The sequence below is a fragment of the Arachis ipaensis genome, chromosome B07 (assembly GCF_000816755.2).
Source record: "Arachis ipaensis cultivar K30076 chromosome B07, Araip1.1, whole genome shotgun sequence".
Taxonomy (NCBI): domain Eukaryota; kingdom Viridiplantae; phylum Streptophyta; class Magnoliopsida; order Fabales; family Fabaceae; genus Arachis; species Arachis ipaensis.
In genome coordinates, this window is record NC_029791.2 from 103094534 (window position 1) to 103107837 (window position 13304).

A 13304-nucleotide genomic window follows, 5' to 3' on the forward strand; every position below is an offset into this window, starting at 1 on the left:
TTGTGTGGTTAAGATTGACTGCCCATGTCATACGATGTCAATCAGTCAATCAGCAATCAAAGTATCATATCTGTACAATCAAACAATTAAAATATGAATCTATGTTCTTCCCCGATATTCTTTTGAGCGTCATCTACTTTTTAAGTATTTCCACCCCACACATTCAGCTATCTATGGTGAAATATATCTATTCAAAAATGTCAAACTGCCCTGGGACAAATTATCCTTCATCAAATGTGCCTTCCATGTAAGTGTTAACATATTCCCTCTCTTAAGGATAAGGTCAACTATTCAAAGCAGCTGATGCAAATATTCCTTGGGATTGGGAATCTGAGTTCATATGAAGTGGCATGAAGTTACCAAGTCTTTCATGCCAAAATAAAATGAAAAATAAAGCAAGAAATGAAATTTTAATCTAAGTATGCCTTTTTACAGAGTTTTTTACAAGAAGTTGACGCCAATCTTTGTCCACCAACCCTCACAATTGAAATTTTACTGACTTAAGGCATTGCAGTAGATCGATTTTTTCTTAATCTGCCACGCGTAACCCTAATGCTTTCTTCCATTACTGTCTCTTCTGCAGAAGGATTCTCACTTTCATTTGCTGCATTAATCTGCATTGGCTCTGTCTCTGCAGGTGCTGCTGATTGGTTGATCGACTGGGGCGTAGGATTCTGGGTACTTATGCCTGCTGCAGAGAAAACTGCTTTAGGCACTTGTGAAGAACTCATCTCTGCTACTTCCTTCTGTTGCTGACTTAAAGATGATCGGGAAGTAGGAGAAGGAGGATCCTCAGCCTGTATTTCTGTTGCAGCAGCTGGTTGATGATTAGCTGGTGCAGTTTGACGGACCCTTGCACCTGGTCGTTGCTATGATTTGAAGAGACAGTTTTTCAGAATAAAGCAGAAGATGGAAACCCTTGAAGATGGCAATTTATGCAGCAAAGAAGCATGAAAACAAAATCCATATTGATGACCAATCAAATATTTGCTAACAAAGAAAGCTAATTGATCAATATGCCAACATCAAATGGAGTAGTGACCTTACAGTTAAGTCACATTCCCGTAAACAGTATTCAAAGCAATGCATAGACATCAGCTACCTGAGCAGGGGGAGGTGCTGGCGTTGATTGCGCAGCAACATACTGCAGAATGTCAACTATTCTAGTCTGGCCATAACTAGCAGCTCTTTGCCAATACAAAACTGCTACATCTGCAGCCCTTGTCTTTAGTTCTGACAAGTTGCGATCGATTTCTGTCTCATGTTTTGCAACATATGGTCTAAAGAAGGAATCATATACATATGTTGTCCCCTAACACACGTAAAAGTCATATGGTATAGCGTTACAGGTCAATCTAACTTGAAAGCAAAGAACAACGTAATATCAGATTTACAACAGTGAATAATGTTATACCTTTGTTTTAGGGTACCACAGGTATATGAAAAACGCCAACTTAGCTTCACTGTACATTGGGACCCTACAAGAAGAACACTCACTTTAAAGACAAGAACAAAATATGAAAGCAAAACAGCTTCCTTATTTGTTCAATTGAAAGCAGTGGATGCATGTTGTACCATGATATAAAAGTATCACCAATTCTCTCAAAAACTGTCAAAAGAGCGACCAAAATCCTGCATCACAAGGGGGAAAAGAAAGTTGGTATTGGTATTCACCACCAGGTAAGCTTCGGTCAAATGAAAAATCAATATTATACCAATATTGGCACCAAAAGCGAAGTTGTTCAATTTCTGGTTTATTCTTCTCAACTGCTTTATAGCATTCATAGGCTGGGTAGGCATAGCCAAAAGCCATTCTGCAAGCACATAAATGGAAATCTTATCCTCAAAATTAAAAGATTATGACAAAAACCAAAAATATAATACACAGAGTTAGAAGTTAGGACATACACAAGTGACCGGGTAATAAAGGATCCTATCATTTTGTTAGTATACCTGAAATGGAAAGGGAACACAAACCGTTAAAGCCAAAAAGGACAGCTTACAAGTGATTGAAACTGAAGAATAACCATGAATGTCAAATTCCGTGCATGATATGAGGAAATTATGAACAAAATTAGGGTCACTACAAAATTTTGATGATTTGATTATGCTTAGCTTCCTACGGAAGAAACGCCGGGAAAGCCAGTTCCCTCACTAGTCCAATGCGAGTTTGAAACCACAATCAAATCAAATAAATTGAATACAATGGTTTCATATATTATTGATGAGATAGAAAATCGCGATTCTTTTTTGGGTGTTCTGTCTAAACAAGTGAGTAACGATTGAGTTTAGAATATAAAGGGCGAACCTATACCAAATAAAACAAAGATCAGTTTCAAACTTTGAAGCTCAAATGTCAACACACACCAAAATAATGCAGCAATTAAGTTTAATTTAATCTGATACTATATGCTAACGGCAAAATCAAGCAAATAGAGAGAGGGAGAGAGAGGAAGATAAAACCTATTGAGTTTTCGGGGGCAGAATAAGCGGAAGAAGCAAGTATAATAGAAATCGACGATGAGACTTTACGGCTTGATATCGCCGGCGCCGAAATTATACCCTGAAAGAGAGAAAGAGAAAGAGAGAAGAGTATTGAGTTGAGTAGAGAATACAAAGAGGGAAGGAAGCCGAGAAAACTGAAAAAAGGTATTTGGAAACTGGAACCGTTTCAAAATAAGCATTTACTATTATAAGGGTCTATAAAAAATTACAGAGCAATTATCCGAATTAATCCTAAAGTTTTTATAATTACACATTATATATAATTATTTTTGAAAAGATATTATTTTTTATCATGCCAGATATTAATTTAATTTAATTTGTAAGTATCATATTCTATGATTACTTTTTAATTTTTTTGAAATAAAAAGTTCAACACAATAAGATGGAGCAACAATGCAAAGAATACTAAACAGGTAAATAAAATTAATTTTTACTCATTTCCAATAATGTCATCAATAACTAGAAGTATCAAATATCACTCCACTCTTTGTATCAATTAATTGACTTGTTGATTACTTCTACAACACTTGTTTCTTTATTCCTAAAGATTCCGTTGTTTCTTTCCAGTCAAGTACTCCAAATGATAAATAAAAAAATAAAAAAAACCAATCAACCACCTGTTACGTTCTTCATTTCTTATAGGTACACATGTTCAACTATCAAAATATTGCTTAATTGTTCCTGGAATAGACCATGATTTATCATAGGCAAACAACCAAGCACATTATACCTATCAAGTAAACTCACAACTAATAAATAAGTAGTAATCATTCTCAGTATTCTTTTTACATAGAACACAAATACTATCATTTTGATCAATAACGCCAAATCTACTTAATCTCTCCTTAGTATTGATCCTGTTCACTAACACAAACTAGGTGAATAATTAACTCATGGTGGTACCAAACTCCTCCAAATAGAACTAGTAAAACTGTAACTTGTAATATTCTCCGGTATTAGTTCAGTCTGCAAAACTTGCACAAAGGAGTTAGTAGGATAAACACCTGATTTATCAAATTTTCACACTAGTTAGTCCTATCTCTCATTTGTTAATTTGACTGAGTAAAGGACTCTATGGAGTTGGTTAACTAAATTCAACTCCTATTGGAATAATTATCTTCTCCATTAAAAATTTCATATCCACTCTAGTCCATTCTAGAACCCACAATTTTCTATTACCGATCCGCTTTGGTTTGAGAACGAGAAAAGCCTTGAAAAGACGATCTTCAATATACCACATGGTACCCAATTATCCTCCCAGAATCAAATTTTTCTATCAGCTCCTACCTCCAAAGATAGTTCTCTGATCATATTGTCTCTCACCTGTTATTCCTTTATTTGTAACTGCCATATATCCTTCTATGGACCTCCTCTTTTAGGCGCAGGCTGACAATAGAGTACTATATTTGTATTCAAATCATTACGGGAGCACACAATTTTCTTCTATAATGGACAATCTTCTTTCGAAAATCGCCACCATCACTTAAACAAGAGAGTTGTATTCCGAATAACTACATCATCCACTCCCAGACCTCTTAGCTTTTTTGGAGCTTGGACAAATTTTCACCTCACTAATAATATCCCATGCTTGCCATCCTCCTTATTCCATAGGAACTTTTTTGCCAAAGAAATTAACTTCTCTGCTACTACTTTGGGCATCTTATATAAACTGAGGTAATAAACTGGCAGACTATTAAGCACAGATCTTATGAGGACCAATTTACTAGCTTTATTAAGCGTTTTTGCTTTCCACAAATTGAGCTTCTCTTCCACTTTATCTATTATCGGTTTCCATATCTTGCCCAACTTCGGGTTCACTACCAAAAAAATACCAAGATATTTAACTAGCAACGAAGCTTCTTTACACCCCAGCAATCTATATATCTTTTGTGACCACTCCTGCTCACAATTAACCGAAATCAAACTAGATTTATTAAAATTAATCCTCAAACTAGACATCATCTCAAAGCCCTACAGGAGTCGCTTGTTGTTCCTGATAGACACCTCTTCCTTAGAGCAGAAGAGTATGGTATCATCTGCGAATTACAGGTGAGTCAACTCAATATTGTCCCTCCCAACCATCAGAAGAGCAATCTTACCATGTCTAACTGCCTCTCCTACCATCCTATAGAGGACATCAACAAATAAGAACAAATGGGAATGGAGAAAGAAGATCGCCTTGTCTTAAGTCTCATTCCATCTTAAAAGCCTAGATGGCAAACCATTTATTAGAATCGACATAGATGTCGTGCATACACATTCCTTGATCCACCCTCTCTATTTTTGGCTAAATCCCATCTTCTGAAGTATAATATCCACAAAGCTCCACTTTAATCTATCATAGGCTTTTTGGAAGTCCAACTTAATTATCGCCGAGCTCTTCTTTTTCGTCTTCAGCCACTACACAGTTTCACATGCAATCAAAGCCCCGTCATGGATCTTCCTTTCCTTCACAAAAGCACTCTGAGTCTTCCCAACTAATTCTGGCATTACCCTCCTCATTCTCCGAACTAACACCTTCGATATGACCTTATTCACATATCCTACCATGATAATCGGCCGAAGATCCTTAATCTCCTTAGCTCCAACAAACTTTGGAGCCAGAGCCACCTATGTACATTAGAATCTCTTGGTAGTTTAGCAAATTGAAAGAAATCCATGACAACTGTAGTAAATTCTGATCCAATATCTCCCCAATACTTCTTAATAAAGTTTATATTGTACCCATCACAACCAGGAGTCTTAGACGACTCAAAATCCTATGCTACATCCTTTATCTCTTCAATTGATGGTATCCTTTTCAATTCTACAGACTTCTCTTCCTGAATCTGATTAACTAGTCCATCATGAAAATCTATCAACAACGACACTTTCTGATGTTTTGGAGCTTAGTTTCGTGGGTCGAGTCTGGAGCTTGATGTCTGTATTTTAGAACTTTGATCTTATCTACTTTTCTATGTTGACCCGATTGAGAGTGATGCACTTTTCTGTTGGTGTTTCATTTAATTTTTCTTTCAAGGCTCGTAGTTAAACTATTCTTCGTATATATCTATTTACGTATTTTGTTTTAGAGGTCGTGGCACCTCACCACCTTTGATTTATGCCCTAGGTGTACTCTGTGTGGTAGGGTGTTACATATCTTAAAGGTGTTTTGGATGGATCTAGATGGTGCTCCATTTCGAGAGTTTGGACTTTGGATCATAAGCCATGCTTGATGCTTCCAAATGTTATAATTGTTGCTGTCTTGCTAAAATAATCATTTAGCCTAAATTTATTTGTTGCTGAAAATCATCATTGAATTGAATTTTTTATTAATTGAACCTTGAATTTGTTGCTATCTTGCTGAATGATCACTTAATTGATTTTTTTTGTTGCTGAAAATTATCACTGAGTTGAGTTTGTTACTAATTGAACCTTGAATTTTTTGCTGTCTTGCTGAATAATCACTTAGTGTATGTTTGGTTGGAAGGAAAGAAATAGAGAGAAAAGAAATAGAAAGGAAAGAAATGAATGAAAAGAAATTAAGTGAATTTTTATTTTTTTTAGATGTGTTTGGATGGAAAAAAAATAAGAAGGAAAGAAATGTTATAAAAAGACAATTTTATCCTTATATTATAAAAGATATTGAAAAAAGTAAAAGAGTAATATTGGAAGTAGAGAGAGAATTAATTTTCTCTCTATTTTTTTTCAATGTTGAAGAGGAAAAAAATTTTTCTTTCTCTCTCATTTCTCTCTTCAACCAAACAATGGAAAATAATCATTTTTCTTCCCATTTTCTTTCCTCCTTTTTCTTTCGTTTCATTTTCCCTTCAAACAAACATAGCCTTAATTATTTTTTTATTGAAAATCATCACTGAGTTGAATTTGTTACTAATTATCATCACCAAATCTTGAAATAATCACTTAGCTAAATTTTTTTATTGCTGAAAATTATCATTAGTAAAATTTGTTATTAAAAATTATCAATAAGATGAATTTGTTGCTATAAGAATAAATTTAAATTTGGTTTTTGGTTAGTTTGTTAATTATCAATTTATTGATTTGTTTTTTTTTTTTGTTCATTTAAATTGAGAAGGTATTTTATACTAGTAACTAATTTATTATCTATTTTTGTATTATTAGTTATGTCTAAGAATTGATATTTGCTTGTTATTAAGATGTTTGTGAAGACATGCATTTTAATTTTTGATAATCAAGTGAACCAATGAACCATTGGTTGAACTAGTGATTCATTCGTAAGACCAGTTCAGTTGTGATAAATGTGTTTTATTTATTTTTGAGTAAGCTACCATTTCTAGCCACAAAAAAAAAATTATAGTTGTACTCATAAAATATAGGTTTCGTATGACAAAATTAACCAAATACTAAAAAATCACCTAAAAATTCCAAGTTACTTTTTTCCTAACCTTAATCTCAATACTTGTCTTCCAAATCTCACTCCTTCCTTTATTCTTTTTATGGATTTCACCAACTCCTTCACTAACACCACCATCGCTACCGCCACCAACCGTCACCTCTTTCACCAACACCACCATTACTATCGCCACCAACCGTGAGTCTCACCTTCCTCCTTCTCCACTGTCACAACAACGACAGCGATGCAATGGCAAAGCAGCACCTGTTTCACTTGACCTTTTTCTTTTTCATCTTGTGCAATCATCTTCTTTTTCTAAATCCACCACCTCTTAAAAACCTTCAATCACCACTACTCCACCGTTAATCTTGAAAGTAACAATGATGACTATGAGTACAGATATTACAGTCACGCTAAAGAGAGATTACAAAGTAGTAGAGATAGAACACAAACCAGAAATTATAAAAAGAGAGGATAGAGAGAGAAGCTTAGGTGCATCAGTAGAGAGAGACTCATAATAAAGTGGGACGCCGAGTGAAATTATGTAAGAATTCATGTGTCATAGACTAAGAGTGTTCTCACTCGCATAGAGCATAAACACAACTTTGGTGATGGTAGTGGTGGTGTTGTTGTGACAGTAAAGAAAGAGGAAGGTGAGACGGATAGTTAGTGGCAGCGGTGGTGGTAATAGTGTTAAGGATAAAACTTAAAAGTAATGAAATTCATGAAAAAAAAAAGATATTAAATGTTGAGGTTTGAAAGAAGGGTGTTGAGATTAGGATTAGAAAAATGATAATTTGAAATTTTTAGGTAATTTTTTAGTATGTGGATAATTTTATGGGCAATTCACCTCATTAAACCAAATGCATATCAATATTAACTGAATGTCTCAAATCAAAAAATGCAACGTAAAAGTCCCAAAGCACATTTCTATATAAATCTGAATTGATTAAATTCGATTTATTAAAACACGAAGTAAATCGATTCTAATAGATTCGAATTAGGTGAAAAATGTTGGTGAACAAAAATCGAATCAAGTGGATTCGATTTAAGTGCATAGTTAAAATGGCAACAAATCGAATGAAAAAACGCCCAAGGTAATTCGAAACCAATTTGATTTGATGGTTTTGTAAATCGACGCCCATTGTTTTGATTTACTAGTTGTTTCCGTGTTCCATACTTTGATTTATATATTACTGACGTTTTTTTTATTTTATCACTGTTTCACATACAATATTCATGAGTACACTTTTTTTTTATTTATTATTTCATCAAATTATATTGAATGTCCATCATTTACATCTTTATATTTTATATATAATATTTTCATCAAATTGCATTATGAATTTATCATTAGCCAGTACTATGTATAAATCGATTTATTATGAATTTTTCATTTTTTTCTTATTTTTAATACTTTTGAGCAAGTATTTAAAATTAAGTTAAAAATATAATTTAAACTTTAAAATAAGTTAAACAATATTTATACATAATTGCATAACGATTAATTTAGTATTTAGTAATTAATGTATATATAATATTTTTACTAAAAATATGAGTACTAATAATACAAAAATATCAAAAAAATTTAAAATAAGGAGTACATAAAATATCAAAAATAAAGAGTACACAGAACTCAAAAATTTTATGGTATGGAACTCATTTTTAATGAATATAACTATTATTTTCTTTTTTTCATGAGTAAATTTGTTAAAGTTTAATTCTCTTGTAGATAGAAATGATAGTTTTTTTTTTTATTTATTTTTAAAAAAATCCTACCACTCCGCCGTGCCGTGTGCCCCGACTGCGTGCCTGTCGTCCGTTGTGGCTCCCCTGCGTCTGTCTGTGTCGTCCGAAGCTCTGCGTGCGGCCTCCTCTCCTCTGCGGCCAACCCTCCTCGCCCGGTAGCCTGCCTCTGCAATGGTGCTGCAATCCCAAGTCCCCAGTCCGCCCCTGACTTTGCGTCTGTTTCTGCAGTGAGTGCAGGTGAGCTTTCAATTTTTTCACTAAGCGAAATCATTTTCAGTCCCTGTCTGGTTTAAGATATTAGAATATCATAATTAGGGAACAAAATTAGGAAAATATCAAAGAGGATTAGAAAAAAAATCAATATAATTTATTAAGATATTATTCCATAACGAGCGTACTCTTAGTATATGCATTTGTTCTTGAGTAATTTTATATACTTGATTTGTTCAGTTTTAATGGAGGTTTGGATAATGGCGTTTAGGGGTTTTATGGCTTAAAGACAAGTTGAGACTAAACTAGGAAGTGAGGGTGGACAGTTGGGAAAAAGCAGAGACAGAAAGAAGAAGAAATGCTGTTCATAATTGGATTAGGATTGGGAGATGAGAGAGACATAACGTTGAGGGGGTTGGAAGCAGTGAAGAGCTGCGAAAAGGTTTACATGGAATCCTACACTTCCCTCCTCTCATTTGGGCTCGACTCTCATGGCCTCTCCAACCTGGAAAAGCTGTATGGGAAAACTATAACTCTAGCAGACAGAGAGATGGTGGAAGAGAAAGCCCATCACATTCTTGAAGAAGCTCGCCACTCCCATGTTGCCTTCCTCGTTGTTGGGGACCCTTTTGGGGCCACGACCCACACTGACCTTGTTGTTAGAGCTAAGAAGATGGGGATTCATGTCCAGAGTGTGCACAATGCCTCTGTCATGAATGCTATTGGCATCTGCGGTCTCCAACTCTATCGCTATGGCGAAACTGTTTCCATTCCGTTCTTCACTGGCTCTTGGAGGCCCGATAGCTTCTATGAAAAGATTCACAGTAATCGAACCATGGGACTCCACACACTTTGCTTGTTAGGTCTCACTCACTCACTCACCTACTCTCTTACTTTCTCTGCTATTTCTCTGTGTTGACAAATTCTACTTCGATTTTCAAATTCGATGGGTTCACTGCAGATATTCGTGTAAAGGAGCCCACCCTCGAATCTCTGGCAAGGTTGGGTTTGGTTTGGTTTGGTTTACTCAACTTCTTCCTCTTGGTTTTATTCATTATTGATGCATTTTTTTTTTCAGAGGAAGAAAAACCTATGAACCCCCCAGATATATGACCATAAACACAGCCATTGAGCAGCTCTTGGAGGTTGTGCAAGAGCGCCAACAACCTGGTCAGTTCGAAATTCTCCTCAATCATAAATGCTATGCTTCTTCATTGGACTATAATTAATTCTTTGGCATGCTAAAATGTTTTTGATTGATTTTGATATGTTGTTACGTGCTGGTTAAGAACAAATCTTCTTTACTATCATAGTTGTAGAATTCCCTTTGATACCCTCATAAGAAATATTATTAACAAGCTAAATACAACTTTTCCTTCCCTTTGGCATTCAGCCTACACTGAAGATACCCAGTGTGTTGGGTTTGCTCGGCTAGGAAGTGACGATCAGATGATTATAGCTGGAACAATGAAGCAGCTGCAGATGGTTGATTTTGGAGCCCCTTTACACTGCCTTGTCATAACAGGCAATACCCATCCATTAGAGGAAGAAATGCTCGAGTTTTACAGATGTAGGACCTAGTTACAACTTACAAGGTTGCAGGAACATTTGAATTTTGCAAATTTTGAATTTTTGTTAGTGTGGAGTTTCTAGTTTCTACAGTCGAAGTTTATGTGGAATTTGAATTCATTACAGGCTAAAGAATTAGACACTTGAATTTTTTTTTTTCTCACTTTATGCTTTAGAATGAACGCATGGCTAAAGAATCAGAGATGGTTTAGATGAATTGTTTTCAAGTCCAGCTGTCCAGGGTTTAAAAGCTGAATTGACTTAAGGTTATTCTACGGTTGTTACGGTAGTTATGATATTTAAAAAAGTGTTGTTAAAGGTAAAGTAATTTTTTTTTATTGTTAAACAATGTTTTTTTAATAAGTGTGACTTTAATGTCAACAACACTTGCATAGCTACTGTAATATAGTCATATTAGAATTCACCTTTTTATATAGCATAAATCTCATATCAATATTGACATATTGAAACTTTGTCATTGATCAATTTCCTATCGAAGAAATCAAATAGTTATTTCAATTTTTCTATCATTAGAATGCATTAGAATCAAAATTCATTTGAAACAAAAATGATTGCAGATTTCGTTTGTTTATCGAAATGTTGAAACTCATACATTCAAGCCAAAATTAACTGATTACTGATCACACTTCAACGCTCAAGCATTAATTTATAAGCAAATGTAAGTATGTAACACAATAGGTCAGGTATAAATAGCTAGCTATAATCACATTGGAAAGAATAATAATGGAATCATATCCACAAGATATGGACAATGTTAATATGCTTAAATACAGCTAAAGCTGGGCTAAATCTAACGGAAGGCACTCTTACCACACTTCCCTTGTAACCATGTCAGACGTATCTTATCACATTTTAAAGAAATGAAGGTCTCCCTTAAAGTAGGGTCTTCAAAAAGGTCCAATGCAGAAAAGTAGAGAAGTTGATCAATGCCTTGTATCTCATCCAGAGCCCTAATACAGTTAGTTATGGAGAATTTATCATCATTTTCAGTTGGAACAATTGTCCTTAACCTTGAAGCAGCAACCATCTCTAGCAAGGCTTCTGCTATAGCATCGCAGCTATCTTGATCCAGACTAGGAATTAGCGTCTGAGATGGACGTTTCTTCTTCCTATCTAACGAATTCTTTGTTACTTTCTCTGCAGTTGAGGTGTTACCTTGTAAGGACTTCATTGATGATGGGTTCCGATAATGTGAAACCCCAGCTTCCGGACATGAAATTGAGCCGGCAGCATCGATCCCGACAGACTTGTTGAACTCTTGGTAGTGACTAGATTGGGCATATTTCCCATCTGCAGCTGAATCTGTGAATATTGTGCAGAGTTGCTCGTATATTGGACAATCTTTCACTTTAACTGTTTCAGGCCTAGGTTGTTCCTGTAGACAAAACCTATAAAAATTTCATAATGAAAATAGCGATAGACAACACCAATGCTATTTTTAATAATAGACTATTTTACCCCAATGTCATCCCATAGTTCAAAGCCAATGCAACAGGAATCATCTATCACGTAGTCATTATTTTGATCATATGCAGATCTCAAATTGTAGAAGCGTGTCCGAAGAACATCTAGATGCTTCCTCAACTGATTATTATTGAAGTTGAGATCTGTTTGCTTATTAAATTCATCACGAATGTGATTCCATGTTTTCTTGTCAAAAACATTGTTTGGTCTATTCCCTAGTTGAATCTGCTTGACAACCAAATCTGCAAATATCTTGTCAAGGGATGCAGTCCATCTCGTCCTTGAACGCTCTTGCTTGGGTTGATTACCGACTTCAACGTCCATCTACACCTATTGAAATGTTCATAAATCAACACTTAATTTAATAAAATTCTTATGGAAAACACCCTTTCTTGAAAGCTTGCCCAAGTTTCAATGAACAATTTCATTGTTAGGCATAATCATCTTGGAAGAGCATTTTAATGAGAAATGTAACAAAAGTTCAATAAAAATGGAGTTGGCATTAAATGTTACTATGAATCTATGATCATTCTGTTTACTCCTACAAACACAAGCAAAAAAAATGAATTAAAAAGTAGAACAGACCATGTGCAACAGAACCTAAAAAAATCGACTTGCACTTTGATAATTGCTTACATCTTTTTGAAATGAATGCCATGTATACTTTGATTTATAGAAAATTGTAATGATTTACAGCAAAAGCAAATCGAATAACGATAGATGAACCGGTGAATAAGGAAACCTTTTAACCTGAAATTGCTATTCTTGCCTATTAGATCAGAAACAGTGCAAAAACATATTCATGTTAACGTGAGTACGTGACAAATGCAAGCCTATAACCAACTAAAATGTTGTTCAAAAATAATGGAAGAAGAGCCGAATAATCCTAAATTATCAAGTAATGTTTGTAGTTAGGATCTCAATCATCAATCAATTTACGCGTGAGAGTAGGAAGAGAAGTATTGCAAGGCAGGAATATCAAATATAGTTGGAGGTTTGAGACGAAAATGAATGATGAATGAAAGTGAAACCTGTGGATTCCAAAACCAGAATAATCGAAGAGGAAGAGCAGCGAAGTGAGATTGGGTTTACCTTTGGAATTTGGCGGTGTGGGAGTGAGAGGGTTGCATAAGGAGTGGAATTGCTGAATGGCAGTAAGCAACCATGTATCGAAATTTTATTTCGAAGAGCAAACACGCAAAATCACACGCTCAAGGGTTCTGAGTTCTGACGTTCTGTTCTGTGCTCCTCTCTCCTTCCATTCTTACACTTACCAAAAATTTTATCATTTATCTCACGGGACTTAATTTTGAGTAAAGTGTAAATTTTTATCATATATTATATTAGTGGAATAAAAAAAATGTAAAAAAAAAAATTAAAGAGTTAGAAATTATATTTTATTTTTTTTAATCGAAAAAAATTTAAAGATTCA

At 34.7% G+C, this 13304-nt stretch overlaps 3 protein-coding genes across 6 annotated transcripts; 1 reads left to right on the forward strand and 2 right to left on the reverse strand.

Annotated features, from left to right (window-relative positions):
* LOC107609937 (putative HVA22-like protein g) lies at positions 46 to 2684 on the reverse strand. Its single transcript, XM_016312000.2, has 7 exons — positions 2464 to 2684; positions 1909 to 1953; positions 1716 to 1814; positions 1576 to 1632; positions 1415 to 1478; positions 1103 to 1312; positions 46 to 869 (listed from the first exon to the last, which is right to left on the reverse strand). The coding sequence occupies exons 2-7, from the start codon at positions 1938 to 1940 to the stop codon at positions 501 to 503; spliced, it is 831 nt and encodes a 276-aa protein (XP_016167486.1). The 5' UTR covers positions 1941 to 1953; positions 2464 to 2684; the 3' UTR covers positions 46 to 500.
* Positions 8639 to 10683, forward strand: LOC107609938 (probable diphthine methyl ester synthase). 3 transcript variants are annotated; one of them, XM_016312002.2, is made up of 5 exons: positions 8639 to 8845; positions 9059 to 9681; positions 9780 to 9819; positions 9897 to 9988; positions 10212 to 10683. In XM_016312002.2, exons 2-5 carry the CDS (start codon positions 9177 to 9179, stop codon positions 10397 to 10399), a joined length of 825 nt encoding a protein of 274 aa, XP_016167488.1. In that variant the 5' UTR covers positions 8639 to 8845; positions 9059 to 9176; the 3' UTR covers positions 10400 to 10683. The 3 variants fall into 3 exon arrangements, with proteins under 3 accessions (XP_016167488.1, XP_016167489.1, XP_016167490.1); XM_016312003.2 differs by having other exon boundaries at positions 9070 to 9681; XM_016312004.2 differs by having other exon boundaries at positions 9090 to 9681.
* Positions 11026 to 13167, reverse strand: LOC107609971 (L10-interacting MYB domain-containing protein). 2 transcript variants are annotated; one of them, XM_016312033.2, is made up of 3 exons: positions 12965 to 13167; positions 11867 to 12202; positions 11026 to 11783 (listed from the first exon to the last, which is right to left on the reverse strand). In XM_016312033.2, exons 2-3 carry the CDS (start codon positions 12194 to 12196, stop codon positions 11199 to 11201), a joined length of 915 nt encoding a protein of 304 aa, XP_016167519.1. In that variant the 5' UTR covers positions 12197 to 12202; positions 12965 to 13167; the 3' UTR covers positions 11026 to 11198. The 2 variants fall into 2 exon arrangements, with proteins under 2 accessions (XP_016167519.1, XP_020961770.1); XM_021106111.1 differs by having other exon boundaries at positions 11867 to 12212; positions 12912 to 13167.